The 27473-nt window shown below is 45.1% G+C and overlaps 1 protein-coding gene across 1 annotated transcript in view; it reads left to right on the top strand.

Annotated features, from left to right (window-relative positions):
- The window catches only part of LOC121723448 (transient receptor potential cation channel subfamily M member 1), a 35788-nt gene extending 8321 nt beyond the window's left edge, over positions 1-27467 (top strand). Inside the window, exons 2-27 of the mRNA XM_042109124.1 lie at positions 3797-3873; positions 4999-5194; positions 5520-5733; positions 6130-6254; positions 6716-6887; positions 8095-8269; positions 8358-8481; positions 11519-11591; positions 12040-12140; positions 12547-12708; positions 12887-13021; positions 13552-13602; positions 13934-14074; positions 14186-14215; positions 14545-14837; positions 15984-16212; positions 17063-17188; positions 17920-18042; positions 18223-18351; positions 18910-19161; positions 19392-19566; positions 20647-20667; positions 21179-21323; positions 21945-22150; positions 23643-23775; positions 24647-27467. Coding sequence (XP_041965058.1) covers positions 3797-3873; positions 4999-5194; positions 5520-5733; positions 6130-6254; positions 6716-6887; positions 8095-8269; positions 8358-8481; positions 11519-11591; positions 12040-12140; positions 12547-12708; positions 12887-13021; positions 13552-13602; positions 13934-14074; positions 14186-14215; positions 14545-14837; positions 15984-16212; positions 17063-17188; positions 17920-18042; positions 18223-18351; positions 18910-19161; positions 19392-19566; positions 20647-20667; positions 21179-21323; positions 21945-22150; positions 23643-23775; positions 24647-26648 — 5610 coding nt within the window. The 3' untranslated portion in view covers positions 26649-27467. The remainder of the gene's footprint in view (positions 1-3796; positions 3874-4998; positions 5195-5519; positions 5734-6129; positions 6255-6715; positions 6888-8094; positions 8270-8357; positions 8482-11518; positions 11592-12039; positions 12141-12546; positions 12709-12886; positions 13022-13551; positions 13603-13933; positions 14075-14185; positions 14216-14544; positions 14838-15983; positions 16213-17062; positions 17189-17919; positions 18043-18222; positions 18352-18909; positions 19162-19391; positions 19567-20646; positions 20668-21178; positions 21324-21944; positions 22151-23642; positions 23776-24646) is intronic.
- Positions 27468-27473: the final 6 nt, after the last annotated feature.

Here is a 27473-nt window from a genome sequence, read left to right as displayed (position 1 = left end):
TACCAGGCTACTGGTAAGACCTATTAATTCATTTGACGTGGCAAAATCGGATCCTTGAGACTATAAGACTCTCCACCTCTTGGATTTCACCTTGTGTAGTGGACACTCTAACCAAGCTACTCATTTCTTGTAGGATTTGGGCTTTAATTGTGATGGATAATGTGTTTAAGTAAGCTGAAATAAATGCGTCACACTTTCCGAATGGCCAGTGCGAATTTTCTTTTGTTTTTGCTCAGCAATAATCATGTTTGGAACATGTGCGTCTCCGATGTAGCCCTGGCCGCTATGCATGTGTGGGGAAAAAGAAGGGAGAGAAAGGTTCTTGTTCCTTGTCTCTCCAACCTCCATCAGTTCATCTACAGCCTCACTTTCTTTGTCTCTCTCTCTCTCTCTCTCTCTCTCTCTCTCTTGCACCAAAAGCTGTTGGTGTTGCCCCACCAACCATAAAAGGCAAACCCTGGAGATTGGCTATCATTTTAGCCTTGTACGCTTCATATTTGAATGGTTGACCCAACAAATGTGACAAAACCCAGAAACAAAAGCCTAGACTGCTCCAGAGAGCCACGCCTGTGGCTGAAGCTACGGCAGAGTTACGTAAGCCTCTCTCCAGTATTAAACTCTCTCCAGTATTAAACGAGTTCACTGGCCTCACACAGAGTGGAGGTCCTCTGCTTACTGTTTTAAACAACACCACATCAACCACAATCACAACCACACTTTTGCTGCTACAAAAAAAAAAAAAACTGTGACAGGTTTGTGTGTGTTTATTGACATGCCTGCTTAGAGGCTGATGAGGTGGTGCAATTCAGCCACCCAGAGGCTCGCTTCGCTTCACGGCATCTTTGGCTCAGATGTGTCCAACAAACACATCTGTCAGATAAACTTTACATCTATTCCTCACTTCACTCAAGTCTCCTTTTCTGACTTTCTGATGGAATGGCTAAACGGCTCTTATTAAAATCAAATAAAATCAGGACTGGCTGCTGTGAGAGAGGCGTCATAGGCGTTGTTTCCTTGAGGTGAGACTCTGTGGAGAGCCTCATGCCTGGGCGAGAGAGACTCTGTCTCGGCTCTCCGTCAGAACCGTTTTCCGTAGGCCGAACATGGCGGGTGGAAACAGAGATTAACTGCAATTAGTGTGCACTGACCTTGCCCCCAACTGGAGTCCAGTCATGTCTTAACAAGGCCCCTTTCAAAAGGATTTCTGCGTCCAATTCTCTCAATTATGCAAATGGGGTTGAAATCAAAGAGGGAGGAAGGGGGGTGACACCTTCAAATTAAAAGTCCTCTCATTGTAGCCCTTGTTTTTCCTCTTTTTCTTTTCTTTTCTTTTCTTTTTTTCCCCGAATTGGATTTCCTCCCTCTGTTTTTTGGGCTGGAGAGCAATCCCCACTTTCACCCCTGTCCCCGGCTTTCCCCAACGCGAAAGCTGGGGAGTCCAGAGAGAGAGAGAGAGAGAGAGAGAGAGAGAGAGAGAGAGAGAGAGAGAGAGAGAGAAAGGGGGTTTGGGAGAAATTGGGAGATTAAGAGGGGGGAGGCTATCAAAGTAGATTTGTTGTGCCTTGTTCCAGCGATGGATGAAAATACCCTGTGGGCAAGTGGAGCCAGGGTCATGGGACTCCCAAAAGGATTACCTTCAACTGGAGTCATGGGACCAGCGGCGAAACAAAGGGCCCGCTCACATGCTCATCATATGAACGGCCCCTCATAAAGTGATGAAGTTTCATGTCTTGGGAGATTCACTGAGCCTCGGCACACCAGGAGAGAGAGCACCCCTGCTAGAGCAGCTCCCGAGGAGGACCACAGGAGAGAAGGAGCACCTTCGGCGGAGAGAGAAGGCGAGCGCCTGGCTGGCCCCTGGGTGCCTGGCCCCTCTCTGACCCAGGAATCCAGGCTCAGGCTCCGGCGCTGGCTCTCAAAGCTGACCCAGAGCCCCAGGCACACAGCACAGCGCAGCGCAGGGCAGCAGGTAGGATTTCCACTCTCTCGCTCAGGCTGGTTGGACGCAGGCTTGTCAGACGGTGGACCTGAACAGTCGACTCCTAGGGTGTCCAAGGACCGCGTAGGGTCTCCGAGATATGTAGGGCTCTTGCTGCTTTGCTTCTGATGTTTGAGTGAGGCTGAACCGTTTCGGGGCTTCTCTGTTTTTAGGTGAGTGAGTGAGTGAGTGAGTGAGCATGGTTGTCACCATTGACTTTGAAATGTGTTGTCCACACAGGTTCCTCAAGCTTTTTTGTGCTGTAAAATTGAAATATGATGTTCAGAATGGAATGAAGTTTTTGACACCTGTTGTTCAAGTTCTAGGATGCGCCAGAAAGTATTTGCTAGTTTACATTTTGTGCATGAGATTACTGAATTGAGTTGTAAATGTGAATTAGTCAATACTGTTTAACCATATTTTGATCAAAAACATTTCACATTTTCACATTCAGCATTTTAAATAATCTTATAGGTTTATAAAACATAAAATGACTTTGTGTTGTAATTGTAAGCATTTCTGCCAATTTTATCATTTAACTTAAAAAATGGTTTCGCTTTGGCAATTCTATTCAATGGGTATTTCATTAACAAAAATCAGCTAATTTTAATTTTGTTGGGTGGAAAAAACTGGTTATGGTTTTAAATAACCCGATTGCTCACAGAATTCATTTGAATCATCTGAACACTGTGTTGAAACCAGGTTAAAAGCAGGACAAATGAGCAGGGAGTAGAATGGCATATTCTTCTCAGTGTGGTGCCCAAACACACTTACTCGCTCTCCCTCCCAGAACTTCCTGGAGAGATCTGCTTCAAAAGCTTTAGTTTTAATTAGGACTGAACCCACCACAAAAGCCGCTAGACAGTGTCCACTACAAACCCAGTGTTATTTTGGTACAGCACTGGAACCAGATCAAAACCCTCTTACATGGCAGAGTTTGACATGTCCATTTAGGACGGCTACTTTTTTTTTTTTTTTTGGTGAGAGTTTCATGGCCTCTACCTCAGAGTTCTGAAAAGCAAGCCAGTAGCCACCGAGCAGAACCAATCCAGGGTTCTAATTTGACGTGCACTAATAATTTCAGGGAAAACAGAGCCATCTCTCTGGATGTGGTCAACGGCTTCTCTTGGCTCAGCGACCCCCGTCCTTTTATCGTGTGACCCCTCTGTCTCTGCTTTCCCTGCTCTAACCGCAGTTAGCAGGCGCCCTGTGGCGCGCACACAAAGCCCGTCTCAGCAAGGACACACCCTAGCACACTGGGATGTGACCCTCTGTGTCACGTGGGTTATCACTGACGACTGGGTGTGAGGAGAAATTTAAATGGAATTTAGTTTCTTTTCTTTAAAAAATCCTCAATGTATTTTATTCACTTCCTTATTCTATTATTCCTTTCCCCATTTTATGCCTTTTCATAAGCCGGTCAGGGTGCTCTTCATTAATGAGTGTGTTGTACATGTTTCCTACCATAAGTACGACGCTATGCTTTTGTGTGTTGGTCATGCAGCTATTCTGGCTCTAAGCGGTTTCTAATCTCCTGTCCAGTAAGAGGATTTCCTCCATCAGGCAAACTTGTGTGTATAAAAGCTGAATTCTTGTAGTAATTGATATTACACATTTAACATGAGAGTCTGCCCCCACGGGACAGATAGAGTGTATTTGTTCTGACAGCAGCAGTTGTTTAAAAGAATATGGTTCTGTGATAACTGCAGTTTTCAGGACAGTTTTTCCTCAGAATTCAGTAGTAGTTTGCATAGCTCTCACACAGTAATACACAGTCAGAAGTATCTAATGGGATTTTTCTTTTTTATATTGTTTCAGGCACAAAAAGCATGGATTGAGAGAACCTTCTATAAGAGAGAATGCGTCCACGTGTTCCCAACCAGAGACCCAACCAGGTGAGAGCACACACACACACACACACAAGGACCCCTGGCCCGAAATGACTCTAATCTGTCCCCAAATCTAGGCTGTCCTTGTGTAACACCCCAGAAGTGACATCAGCACAGCCGCTCTGGTGCAGATCAGGACAGGGCTGCCTGCAGACAGTCCCAATGGCCCTGACCAGAGGGCAGGAGAGAGAGGGTTAGAGAGGTGGAAAGAGAGATTGGGTTGGAGGGATGGAGAGAGAAAGGGGGAGAGGGTTGGAGAGAGGGAGAGGGAGGGAGAGGGAGTGATAGAGAGCTGGAGGGTAAGAAATAGAAGAAGGGGGTGACATGAGAGAGTGAGAGAGATGGAGGTTAAAAGATAGTGAGAACAATCTGTGGTCTTAAATGACGGTAGAAATAGAAATAGAAATAGAAATGGAAAATAGAAAATAGAGTAGAGCAGTGGAAACCTCTTTGGTCCAGCCATTGGTCTCTGTGCCCCCATGCGTCACGACCCCAGACTGGGAGGTGGACAAGCGCCAGACTGGCCGTGAGTGTGTGAGTAGGAGCACGTATTAATGAGGACTGCAGAGACAAGGAAAGGGGGGGAGAGAGAGAAAGAGGGGGAGAGAGGGCAGAGGGACGGGAAGGGTGCCCCTACTCCGGCGGAAATGAAAGGGGGACAAGAGACGGCCTACATAAAATGACAAACAATATAGTGGGGGAGGGGACAACATGAACACAACACAGACTGCAGTGTGTCCTGCCACAAACATCAGACATGAACACACACACACACACACACTGCAACAGCAGGGGGTCATTAAGGAAGTTATGTAAGACATTTTTCCTCTGCCCAAACTGAGAGAAAACCAGATCAAGGGCAATTTTCTCCAATCAGATCTCTACAGCAGCCTTTATTAAACAGTAGATGAGCATTTATTTAGTCAAGAATAATTTATTTAGTCTACTCAAAGTCTTCTTTAAATTACTCACTACAATCACAAACACTGAAGCTGCTCAATCTGTTTGTATGACCATTGTACATGTTACATAGTCATAACACAACTCCTTAACAATGCCTGTGACTAGCACTTTACAGTCAGCAACAGAAAACTTGTGTGGTCTCTCACCAATGCTGTCTCTGCCCCCCAGGTGTGGATGTGGTCAGTTGATCGCCCAGCACGTGGCCCTCCCCCCGGGCGCCATCCCCAAGCCCCCGGATGATGGGACGCAGCTGGTGCAGCTGCCCCAGGAGAAGTGGACCGTGCAGAAGCACACCTTGACCTTCCCCACAGACGCCTATGGCTGCATCGAGTTTCAGGGAGGAGGCTTCATTAACAAGGCCATGGTATGGACAAACAAAAACATATTAAAAACACACCGACATGCATGCAGAAACACACACACATGTACATGTACAATGTGTTTCATCACTATAGACCCTATTATTTCCATCATTTTTTCTGACTCAATAAATGATTGTAAGCATCCTATTGGTGTAAAACTTGGTGTATTGTACTCACATATTACTGGTGTGTGAAATAAAATTTAGTCTCTAGTTCTAATCTAGTTTGATTGTGCATTTACACGGCCTCTCTCTCTCTCTCTCTCTCTCTCTCTCTCTCTGACTCTCTTTCTCTCTCTCTCACACTCTCTCTGTCTACTCCCTGTAGTACATCCGTGTCTCCCACGACACCAAGCCGGACAACCTGCTGCACCTGATGGTGCGGGAGTGGCAGCTGGAGCTGCCCACGCTGCTCATCTCCGTCCACGGTGGCCTGCAGAACTTCGACATGCAGCCCAAACTCAAGCAGGTGTTCGGCAAGGGCCTCATCAAGGCCGCTGTCACCACTGGCGCCTGGATCTTCACTGGAGGAGTCAGCACAGGTGAGCTTGGGGGTTAGAGGTGAATTGGACTGGGTATTTAGAGAGAAAAGGCCAAATAATCCATTCTGTGTGTGTACATTATTATACATTATGGTGCATACTGCGTACAGTTATGAGACAGACAGATATCTAGGATATCCATGTAAAAAGAGATAAAGCTTTGGAGATGAATTGCAGATGACACTCTTTGTAGGATATTTCCCAGAATTCCTAGCTACATTTAACCTCTAACTCTTGAGGTTTAATCCCCAGCATCTCATCAGTAATGGTCGGAAATGGAGGCAGGGAAGACAGCATATGGATTATGATATTAGTGAGCCATAATCCACCAGGATGAACACACCAGTGGCGCACTTTCCCTTTGCTCATGTGTGTGCATGTGTGTGTGTGTTCTAGGTGTGATCCGACATGTGGGTGATGCCTTGAAGGACCATTCCTCAAAGTCCAGAGGAAAGGTGTGTGCCATCGGCATAGCCCCCTGGGGAATCCTGGAAAACAAAGAGGACCTCCTTGGCAAAGATGTAAGTTTGACAGAGAAGCTTGCTGATAGACAGCAGGCTGAAATCAATTCACACTCAGTTCAAAAACAGGAAACACTAGCAAACAGGACTTTCATATGAACTGAATGCAATTCACACACAATGTAGAATTATCATGAAGTGATGTCAATACAGCTAATAGAGGACCCAGTGGCTAGAGTCATTCAGCTGGCGAACGGGAAACAATACTATCAAAATGGGTTTTATATGAAGCGAAAATAGCATGCTAATTTAATCTAGACCCATTAAAGTGAAGTGAAAATAGGGAGAAACCACAGACATGTTTTGATGGGCTGTATCCAGTTATCTAGACCCATTGAAGTGCAGTGAAAATAGCATGCTAATTTAATCTAGACCTATTGAATGAAAACCACCATTTACATATCAGTAACTACTTTGTTCCAAGCCCATGTGTGTCTAACACCCCTGTTGTTCCCCTGTAGGTGACAAAGCCATACCAGGCCATGTCCAACCCCCTCAGCAAGCTGGCTGTGCTCAACAACAGCCACTCGCACTTCATCTTGACGGACAACGGCACATGGGGGAAGTACGGTGCCGAGGTGAAGCTCCGTCGGCAGCTGGAGAAGCACATCTCTCTTCAGAAGATTAACACCCGTAAGTGAGGCCTCCGTTCACCCACCCCACCCCAGTCAAACCCCGCTTAAGAGATGTATCAGGCAGGCTTAGCACATCAAGGCTCTCGGACACATATTAAGGACGTTAATGATGTCTATAAAGTGTAAGCACGCAGAGCTCAAGGAGGAGGGAAATGAGCGCACCAGCAGAAAGATTAAAGAGACGGGATAAATTGCCAGAAAGCACAAGTACTCGCTCATGTGTGCTTTTAGCGTCCCAAAGCAAAACCAGAGGTTTCAGATTAAAGTATCAGCCAGATGCAGTCTCAAGCTCAAAAGGTGTGACCTGATGGGGTTTCTCATGGCATAAACACTCAAGGCAGGCAGGGTGCAGACTGGAGGGGGAGAGGAGGGAAGTAGCCTGCTGGACCAGTGAGGGTGTGAGCGTTCCAGTGGAGAAAGAGAGAGAGAGAGAGAGAGAGAGAGAGAGAGAGAGAGAGACCAGTCTAGCCTGGACTCATTTTCGTGCTTGTGCGATAGCGGACCACTCTAGCGGTGAGCTGTGGAAGAGACCACTCTAGCTGTGACCTGTGGGTTTCCCTTTGTCATCCTATGCCTGGAGTTCCTGGTAAGGCAGGGACAGCAAAGGGATGCTCAGCTGTCACCACTCACATCTGGGCCTGGACTCCTGGACCTTATCACTCTGCACCACGGCCATATCACAGGGCACCTGAAAGCGCATCTATCATGTGTGATAACTGATTCTCAGATCCAGTGTATTGTCATATGTTGATGTCTGCATTTACAGATATGTATTGAGAAGATGACTTAGAGTGTAGTACAGATACAGAGTATATGTTTTTCATCAGTTCTATCCCTGGGATTTGAACCTATGACCTTAGACTTTTAGCTCCTGGGTATAGTTGAGCTATGTGAATAAAGGTGCTTGCTGTAGTATGCTATATCACTTTTGCTTTTGTAGGCTATATTCTTAGGAGACACATATACACTAGTGAGATGTATATCTGATCTACACTGCCAGTTGCTTTCAGTAACAACTGAGTAGATGTGCATGCCTGCATAAGACATCATCTGTTATTACATGTGTTGCTGCTGTCCTCTGTGTGATTCCTGATATCTCCCCCTGTGTTAGCATTGAGTAAAACATATTTTAGAGTATAACCTGACTGTGCGTGTGTCTGATGTGTGTGTGTGTATGTGTGTGTGTGTGTTCCCCTGATGGGCAGGGCTGGGCCAGGGGGTACCTCTAGTGTGTCTGATCGTGGAGGGTGGTCCAAACGTGATCTCCATCGCGCTGGAGAGTCTGCGAGAGGATCCACCCGTGCCTGTAGTGGTGTGTGATGGCAGTGGACGAGCCTCCGACATCGTCTCCTATGCACACAAGTACACTGAGGAGGGAGGGTGAGGAGATGCTCTTGTTTTTACTCATCTACATGCACACATGTCTGTGTTCTTCTCTATCTCACTCCGTTGTGTTCTGCCTTCCCAGGCTGATCACTGAAGATGCCAGAGACCAGCTGCTGGTCACCATCCAGAAGACCTTCAACTACACCAAGAGCCAGTCCCAGCAGATCCTCCTCATGGTAATGGAGTGCATGAAGAAGAGGGAGCTGGTGAGTAACACACACTACTCTCACACTGAACTCACATGGCCCTAATTTGAATGACGGGCAGTCTCACATATCACAAGCTTATTTTTATATTATACCCAGATATATTTATATATTTAAAATATATGAGAATATTGTTTGGACATTGTGCGTGATTGTACACTGTACACTGTCAACATAATACATATGTTTTTAAACAACATAAATTGCATATAAATTACATGTGAAATACATATTACTAATATTTATTGATTTATTATTTTACACATTACTGATCATGGTAACAGTAGAACGTTACTACACAATAGACAACAGACATTTCATTGCCTTCATATGGAGTTTAATGTGTGTACAATCATGCCATGTAAATTTACCTGAGATCCATAATAAACATCTCCTCCTGAAATTCCATGCTTGTCCAGTTTCCTCCTTCATTCGTGGCCTTCATTCATGTGTGAATAAAGTCAGTTTCCATGGTGTTCCTCTCTTCATATTTTCAAAACCTCTCAAGCCTTAAATGTTCAATTACACTGGTTAAGTGTGTGTGTGTGCGTGTGTGTGTGTCTGTGTGTGGGTGTGGGTGTGTGTGTGTGTGTGTGTGCATTCCGTTCACTCCTCATCTTCTCCATCTATCAGCTCAGCTTCACTTAGGCTCATCTCTCTGCCTTATCTCATGAGTGACCCTTGTCTATCACACACACACACACACACACACACACACACACACTCTCTCATACACCACTTAAAGTGATAAAAAACACTCTTACCACATGGCTTCACACTCAGCCGATTAGCACCCTCACCCTGTAGGGCCGGCTTCTTAACACTGAAGCCCCCTCGCCCCTGAGCTCACTCCTGGACACACTGCCCATCTTCTCTGCCCCCTGGCCGTTGGAGGGGGTGGTGGGTGATCTGGAAGAGCAGCGATGCGATGGGCTGTGATGTGATAAGTTTTAAGTAATAGTCCAGCTGAGGCTCAGAGTGAGAGGAGAGATTATCTCTCCCGCTGCTCCGCACAGCTGGGGAGATCAGGCGGCTGCCACCTGTTCCTGCACTGGAGACAGAGACAACAGCAGCAGCAGCAGCAGCAGCAGCAGCAGCAGCGGTGGGAGCAGCAGAGGGTCTGTACCCAAACACTGTGTACCCATCAGCACGCTGAACAAATGGCACAGGGGAGGAAGGCCTTAATCCCTGCAAAGTCCATCTCCCTCTCTCTGTCTCTCTCTATATTTCTCTCCCCTCTCTCGCTCTCTTTCTCTCTGTCAGCCCATATCTCTGTCTCTCTTTTTCTACATCTCCCTCTCTCTGTGTCTCTGTCCTTTCTCCCTATCTCTGTCTCTGTCCCACTCCTCCTTCTATCTCTTTCTCTGTCTCCCCCTCTCTGCCTTTCTCTCTGTCTCCCCTCTCCTCCATCACTCCCACTCTCTCTCTCCTACCCCCTCTCAGCCTCACCATCCCTCTCTCTCTCAATTCTTCTCTTCTTCTCTTCTCTCCATGTCTGCCTCTAATGCCTCCCCTGCTCTCTTTCTGCCTGTGAAGGATATCATTTCAACCAAGCAGTGCCTCGATGGCGCATTAAGACACATAATACCCTGGCAATGCAACCTTTTAACATAAGCTGAGATATGATGCATGCATATGTAATCATGCAGAATGTTTGGTCTGTGGATAGACAGCCAGTACATAGGATTTAGACAGCTCTATTCTCTCACTGAGAGGGGAGAAAGTAGGTCTCCCATAGCTCCACACTGGTGGTTTGTGGGCAGCCGAAGACTTGGACAAGGTCTTGAAATGGTTGCGTGCCTTAGTAACAGTCATGTGCTCTTTTGGCCAGCTGCAGCTCAATGCTCTCACAGTACTGCTCTGCATTCCACAGGGATAAAGACTCAGACATATTTTTTTGTGACGCAGAAATAATCAATGGAGTAAAAGCACCTATTCAGAGCACTGCCGGCCCATCTTGGACTCAATTTAAATCTTATTATGGCCCCGTGCATGGAAGGACATTTATGGTCTTATGGTCGTGACTTGACGTGTATCTTAATCATCCCCCCCCCCTCCTCCCCCCAGACCATCTCTCTTGACGTACATGAAACCCTAACTCACCCCATCATGTGTCCCTCATTAGGGCTGCATCTCAAGTCTCAAGACTTTGGCCCATCTAGTACAATATCTCATAGCCATGCCTAGCTAATCACATTTTAGCATCACAGCACATGTGACTTGGCCAGCAGGGTAATTTCATTTGACACAATGCAGTCACAAAAATACAAAGCATGCGCTGTGATTTTAAGAGTTTAAATTGTGAGTTTAAAAGGTGAATCAGGTGTCTGTGTTTGGCACGAAAGACAGGGTGCTGGATAAAAAAAATGCATACTGTCTCTTTTTTAAGCAGATGGTACATTCCTCAAAGACAGTGAATGTATCATTAGCCTAGCTGAGAGGACACATGTTATCTGGCCTACAGTATACGTTGTCAGATGCCAATGAGATCATTCATAGGACTAACTTAAATGCAACCATTTAAGGTGAGGTCTGCCCCATGAAATGAAGCTTACAAAAACACCATGTATGTAGATTATAGAATACAACATGCATAACATATACATCCTTTCTTTGATCTAGACTAGTGAGCTGGCTCTCAGAGCGATATATATACTTTATTCAGGTCATAAATTGGTTACTTATTTATTCACTCAATTATTCATTTTACATCTATATATTAAAATGATATATCATATATGGATATATCATACATTATAGCCATTCAATTCAATTAATTTAATAATGACTAGCACAGGAATAACCATAAATGGCAAAAATATATCATCATAACACATCACCTTGAAAGCTGACTAGACAGTAGCCCTGTGCTACAGCCAGGGGTGCTGCTAAAAATTTGGGCCCTATGACAGACAATAATTCTGGGGCCCCCAATAATATTATTATCGGGGGGGCTCTCTGGGGGCCCTCTGTCAGTGGTGATCCCTTAGAACCGTCCTAATTGCCCTTGTGACCTTCTGCCCTTGGTGGTGTGCAGATCACAGTGTTTCGCTTGGGTTCGGAGGGCCAGCAGGACATTGAGATGGCCATTCTCACAGCTCTGCTCAAAGGTAGGCCACACACTCTGGTCACATTAGTATCCTGGTATTGTATGTGGTTAGCCGCTAAGGTTATCAATCTGTCTGGGAAAGTAAGGGAAAATATTGGTCAGACGAGATTAAACAGAATATGGTGATCATGTTAAAATGTCTGGGGTCTTGAGTTCATGAACATAACAGCATATTCAGGTATTTTAAAATAAAAAAAAATATACAAGAGACATATCTGTACACCATATCTTTTATGATTAATATAACTATGGTGTCTATGGACTTATGTGGTGTGTGTGTGTGTGTGTGTGTGTGTGTGTGTGTGTGTGTCTGTGTCTGTGTGCTTGAAGAGAGAGAGAGAGAGAGAGAGAGAGAGAGAGAGAGAGAGAAAGGTGGGTGTATGTGTATAAACTTGTGGGGGCTGGGGTTCTGTTTATCTGTTTATCCATTTCTCCTGTTTTGTACCCAGGCACCAATGCCTCTGCCCCAGACCAGTTGAGTCTGGCGCTTGCCTGGAACAGGGTGGATATTGCACGCAATCAGATTTTCGTCTATGGACATAACCTCCCAGTGAGCAGCATTACTGTTATTTACCAAAAAGAAGAGTGTTTTAAACTTGTGAAGCTATGGCTATAGATATATCACACCTGACCAAGTAGCTATCGGGATATCACACCTTTGCCAAAAAGTTATAGTGATATCACACCTTTGGAAATATAACATGTTACTAGGAATAATACAGTATTAGTGGAATGTTAGAGCGCTCTTTCACTTCAAACAATAGGAGGTGTTATGCTATTACTACTAGTGACAGTACTAAAGTTCCTAGTACTGATGCGATTACCGGTACTAAAGTTCATATGTGTCATTTTCTAAATTAAGTCATTAAGTTATTGCTTGCATAATACTACAGTATACTGTATTATCATGATATGGCAGGGCAATGTGTGATTCATTTCTCTGCGTGTGTCCCTAGCCTGCCAGTGCGCTAGCATGTGTGAACACCGCTCCCCAGGAGAAGCCCAAGAGCCCCCAGGTCAAGACCAAGGGCCGGGGCAAGAGGGGCAAAGGAGGGAAGACCAAGAAGCCTGAGCCCCCTGAGGAGACTGACCCCAGGAAACTGGAACTGCTCAACTGGGTAAAGGGGGACTGGTGGAGAGAGAGGGAGTGTGTGTGTGTGTGTGTGTGTGTGTATATATGTGTGTGTTTGTGTATATATGTGTGTGCGTGCGTGCGTGTGTGTATGTGTACGTGTTTGTGTGTCGCATTGGGTGTACATCTGTGTGTTGCTCAAAGTGCTATGACTGTCCCCCCAGGTGAACTCACTGGAGCAGGCCATGATGGACGCTCTGGTACTGGACAGGGTGGACTTTGTGAAGCTCCTGATTGAAAACGGAGTAAACATCCACCACTTCCTCACCATTCCGAGGCTAGAGGAGCTCTACAACACAGTACGTTCACTTCACCTTCTCCTCCAGTAATATCAGAGAGACTCAGCTTCTCAGAGAGATTTACCTCCTCAGAGAGGTTCACCTCCTCCAGTAAGATCAGAGAGATTCATCTCCTCAGAGAGTTTCACCTCCTCCAGTAAGATCAGAGAGACTCAGCTTTTCAGAGAGATTCACCTCCTCCAGTAAGATCAGAGGCTCAGCTCCCCGGAGAGATTCATCTCCTCAGAGGGATTCACCTCCTCCAGTAAGATCAGAGGGATTCAGTTCCTCAGAGAGTTTCACCTCCTCCAGTAAGATCAGAGAGACTCATGTCTCTAGAGAGACTCACCTCTTCCCATAGGATCAGACACTTGACTTCTACATTGAGACAGATTCACCTTTTCTGGTCCCCAGCATCAAAAATGCTGGCCTTTAAAAAACTGTCATTAATGTGTCTTTCTGGAGTCAATTTATTGACTCCATTGTGTTATGTTGTGTCCAAGATACTGTATTACTGTAACTCATTAGATTGTATTCTTTTTTGTCAACAGAGACTGGGACCTCCGAACACATTGCATGCGATTGTAAGAGATGTTAAAAAGGTGAGAGTGGGGGTCAATCTAATGATAACTGTGGAGAGTAGTCATTAGTTGGCAGCTGAAAACTGTCTGAACACTCACAATGATTATCAACAAGCCAAGTACTTTATTGCTGTTTGTACAGCCTTCTCAGTGAGAGGGGTTTAGTCAGTTCATCTGTTCTTGTTAGTTTGCTTAGCCTATTTGTACAACCCTCTTAGTGAAATAGATTTAGTCAATTGGACAGTTTTCGCTAGACTTGGATTGTCTGTGTTTTCCAACACTAGCATTAATAGACTGCTTGCCATCTTCACTGCTGGTCATTTACCTGATGATGATTTCCTTGTTACTTTAGGGGAACCTCCCCCCAGATTACAACATCACTTTGATTGACATTGGATTAGTGGTGGAGTATCTGATGGGCGGGGCATATCGTTGCAAATACACCCGAAAGGGCTTCCGTGCCCTCTACAACCTCCTTTATGGGCTCAAACGGGTAGGAGGCCCATTCTCCCTCACCCAACTGCTGTCAAATTTTATACCAGTTTGTCTCTACCTTTAAAAATATGACTGCTGTTAACAGGTGCTTCTTACTGTTTTTCCACAGCCAAAGGCCCTCAAACTCCTGGGAATGGAGGTAATTACATTTGACTTATTCAGTGTTGTTGTTTATGTGTTTAATGTTGTTGTAACTGTAGGCTAATGAACAACAGCATTTGGTACCTTGTGAGTTAATAGCCTACTAATTTAATGTTTAGTTCAGCATAATGAACTATGAACTATAAAAGTATAATAATAGTTTTGGGCATATAAGATCTCTACCATCACCCTCTAATAGCCTGTCATCTTTAAAAACTTTTTAGCAATGTGTAATGCAGCTATTAGTTCTCATCTGTAAAATGCATCTTAATTAACTGATAGAATTGTAAGAGCAATACCTGATTAATACCTCCCTCGCCCGACTAGGATGACGAACCAAGAGGTAAAGGTAAGAAAAAGGCCAAGAAGAAGAAAGAGGATGAGTTGGAGATCGATGTGGACGACCCAGAGGTCAGCCGCTTTCCGTTCCCATTCCACGAGCTGATGGTGTGGGCAGTGCTGATGAAGCGCCAGAAGATGGCGCTGTTCCTGTGGCAGAGGGGGGAGGAGGCCATGGCCAAGGCGCTAGTGGCCTGTAAGCTGTATAAAGGCATGGCCCACGAGTGCTCCGCGAGTGAACTGGTGGACGACATCTCTCAGAACCTTGATAACAACTCCAAGTGAGTGTGACGGGGAAAATACAGTCAATGCGATTAGTTTGTAAGAATGTAGATGTAACTTAGTGTGGGTTTCTTTGTTTAGGAGCTGCTATTCCTAATTTCTCCCCTCATTGTTTGTTGCACATCATACTCTGCATACTGTATACGAAATATTCCTCATATAAGGCATGTTCTATCCACTTGACATTCCCCTTTGTCATTTTAAAGAAACATAGACAAGGCAGACAGACTACCCAATGTAGCGCTTGTGAGATGTAGGGTCTAGCTATTTTCTCCATGCTGTGTAGCCCAAATGCAATAAGTGAGAAGTTATTGCTGTCTTTGATCAAAAAGGTACGTTAAATTGAACATTCCATTTAGGCAAATTACTCTCTTTATGAGAAAGGTGAGTATGTAATCAACATCAATGTACCCTTACCAAAAAAGGTATACTTAAAGTTAATTTTATTAAGTAAACTTAAGTGCAGTTGAAGTGTAATTCCCAAGTTTACTAGGTGTAGTAAGTTTATCAGTATAAATGTGCTTGTGGTATACTTGTAAATGCACTATGTTAATACTTCTTCAGACTACAGTATATTGGCCCACTTTCAGTTAATAATAGTGAACTCTGAAGTAGTGAGAACTATACTGTAAACTAGTGAAGATACTAGTTATATACTTATAGTAGGCTACACCTTTTAGTTCATTATATTATACGTAAAGTATTTTTAAGGTGTAAAAGTAGTAAAGTTTTAGGTGCACTACAAGTGAACAATAGGCGTAATGTTACTTTACTAATGGTAAATGGACTGCATTTATATAGTGCTTTTCTACTCCTCCAAGCACTCAAAATACTTTACACACCGATGGCATTAGTTCACTAAACACTACCAGTGGACTGCACAAAAATTCACAACACTTAATCTGAATAAAGAACATGTTTTCTTTATGAATAAAAATAGCCATCCAAATATTGTATAACAACTTAAGTAGTCAACCCAACACAATTTTAACCCAAACAGTCTTTACAGAAGGAATAATAGAATCTCTCATGCAGCCTCTCAAATAGCTGTCCCTGCTACCTAGACTTTTCCGTCAGTATAAGTATATTAAGTTAAAGTGCAAAGGCCTAACCCCTGTGCCACGTCTTCTCCCTCTGTGTCTCAGGGAGTTTGGGCAGCTGGCGTACGAGCTGCTGGACCAGTCCTACAAGCACGACGAGCAGATAGCCATGAAGCTACTCACCTACGAGCTGAGGAACTGGAGCAACTCCACCTGCCTGAAGCTGGCCGTGGCCGCCAAGCACCGCGACTTCATCGCGCACACCTGCAGCCAGATGCTCCTCACCGACATGTGGATGGGCACGCTCCGGATGGGCAAGAACCCGGGCATCAAGGTGCAGCGCTGAAGAACGCATTATAGCAGAAGTTTAAAGAACGAAAGAGAAAGAGCTTCGCTGTGCGGCGGTCATAATAATGTTTACAGTGGCAAGGGCAAATATTATCACTGATAATTCAAATAATTTCCCACAAATCACTTGGAATTGTTGTAATGAATGTATTGGCCATTACAGGAAACATTTGGGGAGGTGGGCAGATTTCTTTCCAAGTAAAAGAATACACCATTATACATGATACACCATTAAAAAACACTAAGGCGCAGATTCTAGTGTGCGGACTCAACGTTCTTTTACATGCATGGGCTTTTCTGTCCAGCACCCAGTACTCATCGTTTTTTGATTTGCGGGCTGTACCCTTGTACTCTCATGCACAGATTTCTTTCCAAGACATACTATCTGCACAGTTAAATTGTAATTGTCATCTTACAAATGCACTTTTCAAATACGAACAAGGGAGTAATGTAGCAGAATGAAATGTATTTTTGGGTGGCATCCAACCTCTGCAGAATTTTGAATATAAAGATGAGTAACTGCTGTTTGGATTTATAACAATCTATTGGGTAGAGAATAACACAACATTCACATTTTTATTTCAGCATCATATAGCATGAATTGTTGGAGGGAGGGTCATAATGCCTGGCTAGTACAACTCAAATCATTTTACACAAATCACTTGGTTTTACTGCAGAACATTTATTAGGATTTATTAAGTGTCTCGGCACACAATGTAGTACAAGTTCAAACATTTCTGAACTAAAGTCATAATTGTGGATGAAATAACTACAATTATGGCACATAATGTAGAATACATCACATGATGTTTTCCTGTGGTGTGAAATGTGTCCAGGTGATCTTCGGGATCATCTTCCCCCCATCCATTCTGCTGCTGGACTTCCGGATCGGAGATGACGTCTCCCACCATGGCTCTGGGGAACAGGACAAGGACAAGGATGACGAGAACAAATCCGGCAAGGTAACACACACGCACACACGCACACACACACACACACACACACACACACAGGAATGGTCAACTTCTCATAGACCATAACAAACCGTGCAAAGGGCCACTTTGTACAGACAGATGACATAGAAGCATGCACATTAAACATTTCAGTACGGATTTCAGTTCCAAAAAAGTCCAATAATGCCATCAGCATCTTCATGGGTCATAGCCAAATCATCATCCTCTGGCCTGTCAGCAAAGAGCCAGTGTTATTTTTTTCTTTATTTGAAACCTATCGTGCCATTCATTCAGATGGTGCCTATGCATCAAGAGAGATAAATAATCTTTTATCTGTTATTTCGGGCTTATTGTGAATCATAGACGCATAGCTGTGAACAGCTGGCGGAAGAAACACATCAAAAGTTCTAGATTTTTAGTTGTTGTTGTTGTTGTGAGTCTGCAGAGAAAGAGATGTTGACACGCTGCCTGGCCGAGCGCAGCAGAGCAGTGTGGCACACAACGGAACATCCATCCGTCCTCGTCGCTCTCCCAAATATTAGTGGTCTGCATGGCCGCTAATCTGTTTAGTTTCAGGATAATCTCCTGTTGGCCTCATCTCTTAAACTGCAAATGTAACATTACCAAACAAATGGACCTCTAGTCTAACACTATGCCAACCTCGAAGAACACTCATTTTGGACAGTGTGTGTGTGTGTGTGTGTGTGTGTGTGTGTGTGTGTGTGTGTTTTGTCTGACAGGATGCTGACACGGTGTCCAAGAAAGACGAAGAAGATGGCAGCAAACATGTGAGAAGGATCCCCATCGGGAAGAAGATCTATGAGTTCTACAATGCCCCTTTCACCAAGTTCTGGTTCAACACTGTGAGTGTACTCTGTCTTCAGGTCATCTCAAGGCAAAAAAATCGTAAACAAAAATAATTTGAATGTTATTTCAATGTCATGTGAAAACAAAATACAAAATACCAGACAAAAGTGCTATGAATACAGACAACATGCTGGAATGCATCTGAAACATTTATCTGTGTGTGTGTGTGTGTGCAGATAGCCTACCTTGCCTACTTGATGCTGTACAACTACATCATCCTGGTGAAGATGGAGCGATGGCCGTGTTTACAGGAGTGGATCGTCATCTCTTATATCATCACTCTGGGACTGGAGAAAGTCAGACAGGTTAGAGAGAGTCGAGCTGACACACACACTCACACACACACACACACACACACACTCTCTCTCTCTCTCTCAAGGTCCCTGTTGCCTTAGTTCTCTAGGAGATGAAGAACCAAGTTCAAACTGGGCTCTGTAAAACTATGAAACAGAATAAGATTAAATCTTTTGGAAATATAATTCTGGACAGCCGAAGCCCATTACTGTCCACTCCACACCTCTGCTTAAGTATACTGTAAGTATATATACTCTTTTGATCCCGTGAGGGAAATTTGGTCTCTGCATTTATCCCAATCCGTGAATTAGTGAAACACACTCAGCACACAGTGAACACACAGTGAGGTGAAGCACACACTAATCCCGGCGCAGTGAGCTGCCTGCAACAACAGCGGCGCTCGGGGAGCAGTGAGGGGTTAGGTGCCTTGCTCAAGGGCACTTCAGCCGTTCCTACTGGTCAGGGTTCGGACTGGCAACCCTCCGGCTACAAGTCTGAAGCCCTAACCAGTAAGCCACGGCTGCCCCACACGGCTGCTTGACCTCTGCCTGCGGTGCTCCGCTCTGTAGATCCTGATGTCGGAGCCGGGGAAGCTGAAGCAGAAGATTAACGTGTGGCTGGAAGACTACTGGAACGTCACAGACCTGTTTGCCATCTCCACCTTCCTGATCGGCCTGCTGATGCGGCTTCAGAGTGAACCCTACTTGGGTTATGGCCGCGTCGTCTACTGTGTCGACATCATCTTCTGGTACATCAGGGTCCTTGACATCTTCGGAGTCAACAAATACCTGGGCCCTTACGTCATGATGATCGGGAAAATGGTAAGTGTGCCAATGCTATTATTATGTTTTTCTCAATATGTGATTATGTGATTATGGCATTATAGTCATTTCTGAAGTGATATAAACTTGTCTCTCTTGGATAAATTACTATCCCTCCCCACCCTGGCCTACTCGTACTAAAGGAATTTCCTTTGTAGCCATTAAGCAATACCATATGTGCACATACCAGCGTGTGCGTGTGTGTGTGTGTGTGTGTGTGTGTTTTGCAGATGATTGACATGCTGTACTTCGTGGTGATCATGCTGGTGGTGCTGATGAGTTTTGGGGTGGCGCGTCAGGCCATCCTGCACCCGGACGAGGAGCCCACCTGGCGGTTGGCCAGGAACATCTTCTACATGCCCTACTGGATGATCTATGGGGAGGTGTTTGCGGACTCGATTGACCGTAAGACTAAAATTGATAGTAAGATTTTCTTGTTTCCTTTTATTTCGAAGGGTGGATGATTGGTATCAATTTCTCTGTCTTGAGTGGTATGTTGTGTGTGTGTGTGCTCTGTATTCATCTCTATATAGCACTGGGAAACATGGCAAAAATACTCCCAGTCATATGCATACTGAGATGGACATATAACCACTGCTTTATCCAGTTTAAATCTATCAAAGTGCCAGAACTGGGAGTTTGATTCATCTACCAGTTCCTCCATGGCTTTTTTGCTCAGTGTGACTCTGGTACTGTGGGTTGTGGTTGAAACTTGGCTGCAGTTCTGAGGTTAAACTGCAACGTATGGAAAAGTTCCTCCTATATGTTTGACTTGGGTTTAAACAGGCTGTAATTAAGTCATGTCTTCAGACGTTTGGCACATGTCAATGGCTCTGCTTGTAGCAGTCTACTTTATTGTGCTCGAGCGCCCTCCATTGACATAAATATGCAACAGTCCTATCTGCAGTTGAAGCATACATTGGGAGTATGATAACCTGTCACACTGCAATATATGAGCATGGTTACTGTTTTTCAGTATTTTCCGGTAAAGAGGTCACATCTACTACACAAGAAAACTGAAAGAAAGCATGACATAATTTCACAATCTGAAATCAGAAAGTGAACAGATTCAGCTTCCATTTGGTCTGTGACGCAATACCGGGAAATACAGTCAACTGTAACAATTTATGTAATCGTCATCTGTAGTCCTTCACATTGTGGTGGACACTGTTTGAGTTCCTGTGTGTTGTCTCAATGCGCTGACGATCATCCACCCTTCAGCAAAGTAAAATAGAATGAAACCCACCAATGTATCTTGTCTCTCATTGGGAGGAAGAGAAAAAGCATTCGACCATACATGCAGTATCCATGGGGCCCCATATGATGCATAAGCTAATCTTATGCATCATTGGATACTGTAATGCGCAACTATGGTGTACCCTCTCAATGACAGAAGCATGCTGTGCTCCTAATGCACTTTCTGATAGACCACCTGATTTCTCTATCTTTTTCACATTTCTGCTGCATTGGAAACTTGCTTCACAGTCTACGCAATGGAAATAAACCGTGAGTAGAGTTATGACTTTATATTTCTTTAATCATTATTTTTTGTGTAGTCTTTTCAAAGATTTAGTCTGTTCAACAGTCAAGCTTGATTTTAAATGTTATTGCAGTTTCCATCAATGAAAAAAATCTTCTGCTGTTTTGGCCAGTGAACAAGCTTAGCGAAAATACAAACTAAATCATATTGCTTATTATAAAACAACATGTTTATATTTATGTTTGTGCTGTATATGAGGCAGTTTGTATGAATTACCTAAAACTCCCAGTTAATTCACGTAAATTCCCATTAATTCTCATAATTTCCATCAAGGTATCCAATTTGGAATATTCCCAAAATTCCCTAGCTTAACTTCCCATGAAAATTTCTGGAAATGTTCCGCCCCTTTGCAACCCTATTCAGCAATCAATTTAAATTGGAAATCTTGAATTTTAATTGCAATATGCAATTTCCTGCATATGTAAATGTTGCATTGTTGTGTAATCATGCTGGGTTTATCCTGTACTCTGTCTCAAGCCCCCTGTGGAGATAACCTCTATGATGAGGATGGGAAGAAGCTCCCTCCTTGTATCCCCGGAGCCTGGCTGACCCCCGCCATCATGGCCTGCTACCTACTGGTGGCCAACATCCTTCTGGTCAACTTACTCATTGCTGTGTTCAAGTGAGTGTGATGTGCAGGCATTAGTTATCCCAGACAGCGTTAGTTTGTTCATTTGGTGTTGTTCTTATTAAAAACATCACTGTGGGTGGCAGTGGCTCAGGAGGCAAAGGAGTAATCCAGCAACTGGAAGGTTGCTGGTTCGAGCCCAACTCCTCCTGACCCTGTCGAAGTGCCCTTGACCAAGACACTTAACCCTAGTGCTCCTGAGGAACAGGTTGGTGCCTTGCATGGCAGCCTCCTCCATCAGTGTGTGTGTGTGAATGGGTAAATGTGAGGCATGACAATGTAAAGCACTTTGGGTACTTGCAGGAGTCGAAAAAAGCGCTATATACAGTAAAAGCAGTCCATTTATCATTTAACTTCTTCTTTGTCGAGACTGAGAGTGTGGAAATACCGTAACATTACGTTCATTCAAATAAAACACCAATAGAAAAAACGTAAACGTACATTTTTGCAAAGTCGACCTGCAGAATACCTCCCCTCTTTGTCAACTGAATTCAGGTACATTATCCAGTTGACAGGGAGAAATGTCCATACGCCTAGACTAAGGACAGATGATTCTTCTGGAATTAGTACTGTATATGTTAAAAGTTGCATGACATTGATTTCCTCTCACCACAGTAACACGTTCTTCGAGGTGAAATCCATCTCCAATCAGGTGTGGAAGTTTCAGCGCTACCAGCTGATCATGACCTTCCACGACCGGCCCATCATGCCGCCTCCCCTCATCTTCCTCAGCCACCTCTACATCTTCTTCAAGAGGGTCTGCTGCCGCCGCTGCAACAAGAAGCAGGAGGGGGAGCTAGACGAGAAGGACAAGGGCCTCAGTGGGTCTACCTTTCCCTTATTCACCACCTCTGCTGCGTTAATGTGCAGTATACAGTAATTTCCCGTGTATTAGCCACATTGTGTATAAACCGCAGGACAGTGTTTTATGCAAGTAAAAAGTTACGGTAAGGCAGACCTTAGGCAAGCCTTATGTCTAATATCAACTATGCAAGGTTTTTATTGTTTTACAAAGGTAGTCCGCTGTAGGTATCAAACCTATTCAACAAGCTTTTAACTCATTGAATGCCAAGCTGTTTTCGGAAGCTTTGTCCTAGAGTGCCAGCAATCTAGACCATTGTTGACGATTTTTGTACAGCCACAGCATATTCTGTGTTATAGCTATGAACACATACAATGGCTCGTTTGAAAGGTGAGACTTTAAGCTCTCAGTGGGTGCAAACCGTGTATTTCTACACGCCTCTGTTCCTGAGAAATTCCAAGCTAAACAGTGGCTAGTTTTCATCAAAATCGCTGTTTTTTTCTAGAAATGGAGATATAACGTCTTTTTATGAAATAAGCCTGTAAAGTTTCCGGGAAGTGACCTGGCGAGACTGCCACCTAGTGATAGACCCACAAAAATGGCCTGGTTTTGAGCTGACGTGCATGCGTCACTGATTCGACCCAAAGCGGCAACCAAGTTATGATAAAATGTCCAGATTGTGCGTTTTCATGAGTTTTCGATCGTCATATATTTCATTTCCATTCATCACAGAGTTCCCTAAATCACATATAAGGTGTGTTAGAGTGTCTAGTTTCGTAATTAAAAAAAAAAGCTAAAAACGCCAAAAAATCAATTCATACTCCACATTCCATAAAAGATGGGGCAGTATACCTCCATAAAGTGAGTTGGTCTACCCTAGAGTAACAACCGAGACGTGTGTATTGCAGTTTGGCTGGTGGTTATGTTGCCTGCATACCACCTCCTATGGCCGAAACTGGTATTATGACACCTGTCGGGCTGTGGCTAGTAATTTAGCATGCTAATTCAGGTTGATATCTCTGCAGCACTATACCTTGTCATTTTTTTAATGACATCATCACCCTTATTTCTTCTCATTCTTTTGATGCGTGTAGCTAATTTTTTGGATATTTTTACCTCAATTCTTACACATGGCACCTTTAAAGGAACTAAATTCGTTATCATTTTTAAGTCAATTAAATTGGTTGTCATTAGTTGGAATTGTTTCTGATTATCATCAGACATCATCAATTTATTTTCATTATCCTTCCATTCTTCTAGCTAAATCACACGATTGCTCCCTATGACTGCTTGAATGCAAACATGGAAATACACCAACTGATAGAATAGCAGCCAGTCACCCTGATTCAGGAGTCAGCTGAAGTCTGGAGTTCTATTGAGACAAATCAAAAGTAGTTCTGTTTTTGGAAGTGTAACTGATGTCACAGTCGATTCTCTCCCGTGTGTGTCACCAAGGTTATACTTGTTTCTCTAACGTGTGTGTGTGTGTGTGTGTGTGTGTGTCTTCCCAGAGCTGATCCTGGTCGGTGAAGAGCTAAAGACCCTGTATGAGTTTGAGGAGCAATGCTTGGATGAGTACTTCCGGGAGAAGGATGACGAACAGCAGTCCTCAAACGATGAGCGAATTAAGGTCACTCATGAAAGGTAGAGCTTATCATTCACCGGCAGGTATTTCCCATCCCATCAGAGCAAACTCACAGCTTTTCTGTGATCATTTTCACGTCATTTTCATATTTAATAACTTTTACTTTGAAGATGTATCGTAAACGTACTAATTACCAACCATTTCGTTCAAAAATACTAAAACAACCATGTTTTTTAATACTTCAAAATAACATTTGATAAATGAACCTTACATTTTTCAGTAGCCATAGGTGTGTAGATTTGAACAAAATCTAGTTTGGTTTTTACCGGGGCTTTTACTGCCTGAAATATCCGATTTTGTGTACCATGCTCGGAGTTTAGTGCTGGGCTGGTGGGTGCCTATTCCCATCCTTTCTTACAGCACAACAATGGTTAGCCCGAGAATTCTCGTTGCAATTCAAAATTCCACTGGAGCTCCAAGCGGATTTGTACACGCAGCCTTACAAGACTGTTTACAGCTCTTCGAGTCACGATAAAATGTAATTTTTGGTACATAGCTAATTTAGATACACTTATGGTGTGGGTGCTTGCGTTTCTTTAGGAATCCGCCGTCTTGGTTTGTATAGAAATGAATATTAAGTGACACATACACGTAAGAGGTGCATACAAGACGGTTGGTAATATGTGACGTTCCGATATCTTGAAAATGAATTACATATCTTTTACAGTTAAATATACAGTTTAAAATATGGAACACTTTGAACTTTGTCATAAACATAGCCATAGTTTATGTTAATGCATGGTCAATACTGCTATTTTATTTGGTGTTGTACAATCTACACTGTACTGAATAGTATAGTTACACTATTAGAAGGGCATGTCACGATGTGTAACATGGCAGTGGGCTCCACCTCTGTATCACATTGTGTAGGGTGGAGGACATGTCCATGCGTCTGGAGGAGGTGAACGAGCGGGAGAACACCATGAAGGCCACGCTGCAGACAGTGGACCTGCGCCTGGCCCAGCTGGAGGATATCCATGGGCGCATGATGGACGCCCTGGAGAAGCTGGCTGGAATTGACAAATCGGACCTGAGGCGCACGCGCTCCAACGCCTCGTCCCTCTGCGGCGAGGCAGGCCTGCTTCGTCACGGCAGCGTGAACAGCAACGACGGTTACAGCCTTTACCGCTACGCCATGGAGTTCGAGGGACGCACGGTGGAGGTGGAGAAGGACCCCAACAAGATGGACCAGCTCAGCGCAGAGAGGCAGGGCAGCCTGGGGCGGGGGCCCAGCTTCAGGTCCATTTCAGGCGGCACCACCAAGGAGTACGGGCTGACGCTGGACGTGACGAAGCCGAGGGTCAGCAGGCAGCCGAGCTCTTGCGTGGACATCCTCATCTCCCCCTGTGACCAGAGCTTAGACGATGTCAGTAAGACTGTGGAGGTTCCCACAGATGCGTCGTCTGCCCTGGTCAAGACCGGGCCGGCAGAGACAGGCTCCACTACCCTGGAGAAAGCCGTCTACATCTCGCTGGAGAAATCCAAATCCTTGAAGTTGCCTTCGCAGGAGTCCCCGAGAGTCTCTGCCTCCGCCGCAAGGAGGGCGAAGAGTTGCATCATCTACCAGCCAGATGGAGAGGAGGAGGAGAAAGCGAAAGGAGGGGCGGCCGAGACGGAGAAACCTGACGACGTGCCCCCACCCTTGTACCCTCGGGGGAAATCCAGCTCGTTCAAATTGTTCCCGCCCGACCCGCAGCAGCTATCCATGTCCAGCTCCAGGATGGCCAAAAGCTGCATCATCTTCAACCCGAACGAGGTGGAGAAAAACGTAGCGAGAGCAGAATCGCCGACTGTGGCGGAGCCTGGTGAAGCTTACCATCTGGGCAAGAAACCTGACGACGTGCCCCCACCCTTGTACCCGCGAGGGAAATCGAGCTCATTCAAATTGTTCCCGCCCGACCCACAGCAGCTATCAATGTCCAGCTCCAGGATGGCCAAAAGCTGCATCATCTTCGACCCGAACGAGGTGGAGCAAAACGTAGTGAGAGCAGAATCGCCGACTGTGGCGGAGCCTGGTGTGGCTTACCATCTGGGCAAATCCAAGTCGTTCAAACACCCCTCGCTGCTGCCACAGCCGATGTCCCCCAATGCCACCCGGATGGCCAAAAGCTGCATCATCTTCGACCCGAACGAGGAGGAGCACACCGTAGCAAGAGCAGAATCGTCGGCGGTGGCGGTGGAGAAGACCAAACTGGAGCCTGGTGTGGCTTACCCTCTGGGCAAATCCAAGTCGTTCAAACACCCCCCGCAGCTGCCACAGCCGATGTCCCCCACTGCAGCCCGGAAGGCCAAGAGCTGCATCATCTACAACCCGGCGGAACAGGGCGGAGGGGACGATGGCAACTGGGCGAAAGACTACGGCTCTCTGGCGGAGCTGGCGGCCAACAGCTCCCCCACCAGGAGCCGGCTGAAGGCGCGCCTCGACTCCAAGGTGCACCCCGCGGGCACGGTGGCGCCGGTGGTGGCGTCTGTGGTGAGCATGTTCGACAGCCTCGCCGGATCTGTCGCCGTGGAGACGGAGGTGCAGGCAAACGGAGGGCTCCAGCCACCTGGCTTCCTCAGCGTCCCTCACAGAGGAGACGTCAACGAGCCGCCACAGTCACACGGGGAGAGCCAGGCGAGCGGGCTGATGGTGCCCTCTGGAGGACAGTCTGGCGAACAGCCAGAGCAGAGAGGCGACGGGGGAGAGGAGGCGGACGGCGAGGGCTGGATACCCCAGCACCTGAGGTCCAAGAGCTGGAGCTCACACCCACGGAAGTCGCTGGAGGACAACATGGGCCCCATGGACAAGCCCCGCAGCTCCACCAGCGAGGGCAACATCCTGAAGGCATGTGGGGGCACCTCTGGAGAGCAGGACAAGTCCCAAGAGTAGCCACAAGGGGGAGCCATCAATCAGTCAATTCAATCTTCATATCAACACTACCTAGATCATCAGAGGACCAAACTCAGTTCTGTTTGATGCTTCTGGCTGACCACAAGGGATGAAAATAGACTAAGTTGGATCCAGGAGCTTGGCAGAGACAAAGGTAAACTGGGGATAAAAGTATCTATGTCCACACACAGTGTACTAATGCTTATTTTCTAGCCACAAGGGGGAGATGTCATGCAAAGCCCAGTTTCCACAGAAGATACCAGAGGACACAAATGCTGATATCCAGTGGTTGAGAGAGGACTGATGGGCAGATTGACTAGAGAAAACATAATAGAGCAGAAAATAGGACACAGTACACTTCAGCTCTGTTGCAGTATACTTTGAAAGACTTTGTTTGATGACAGTGACATTTCATCGAAGAATATTATTTAAACGGTTTTAAACCATAATACTTAGCTTGTTTTTAGCTGCATTGTTTTCATGTTGTGAACTGGGTTTTTATTAAACACATCCTAAGAGGAAATAGAAAACTGTCCAATGTAGTAGATATAAGTAACTGGTTACATTTCCAATGAAATGTCACTTCTTTGTCAAAATGAATCCAAAATGTGCCAGCAACATGAGGTTCAGAAAGCTAAGCCACCTCTCTCCATGCACTCTGTTGAAGTGGAGAGGAGAAACACAAACCACATCCTCCACAGCTTTGTTGCTGATGAAATGCTAGCAAACCTTATAGTAAGCCATGTAGAGTTACTGAGACTGAAAACACAGTCTCTTAAGATGTTGAATTTCACCAAACAGTTATGATGATCATGGACATTGTGG

This window comes from Alosa sapidissima, chromosome 11 (genome assembly GCF_018492685.1).
Source record: "Alosa sapidissima isolate fAloSap1 chromosome 11, fAloSap1.pri, whole genome shotgun sequence".
In the NCBI taxonomy this organism is placed as follows: domain Eukaryota; kingdom Metazoa; phylum Chordata; class Actinopteri; order Clupeiformes; family Clupeidae; genus Alosa; species Alosa sapidissima.
The sequence above is the reverse complement of the archived record's forward strand: the minus strand, read 5'-3'. Positions and strand labels throughout refer to the sequence as shown.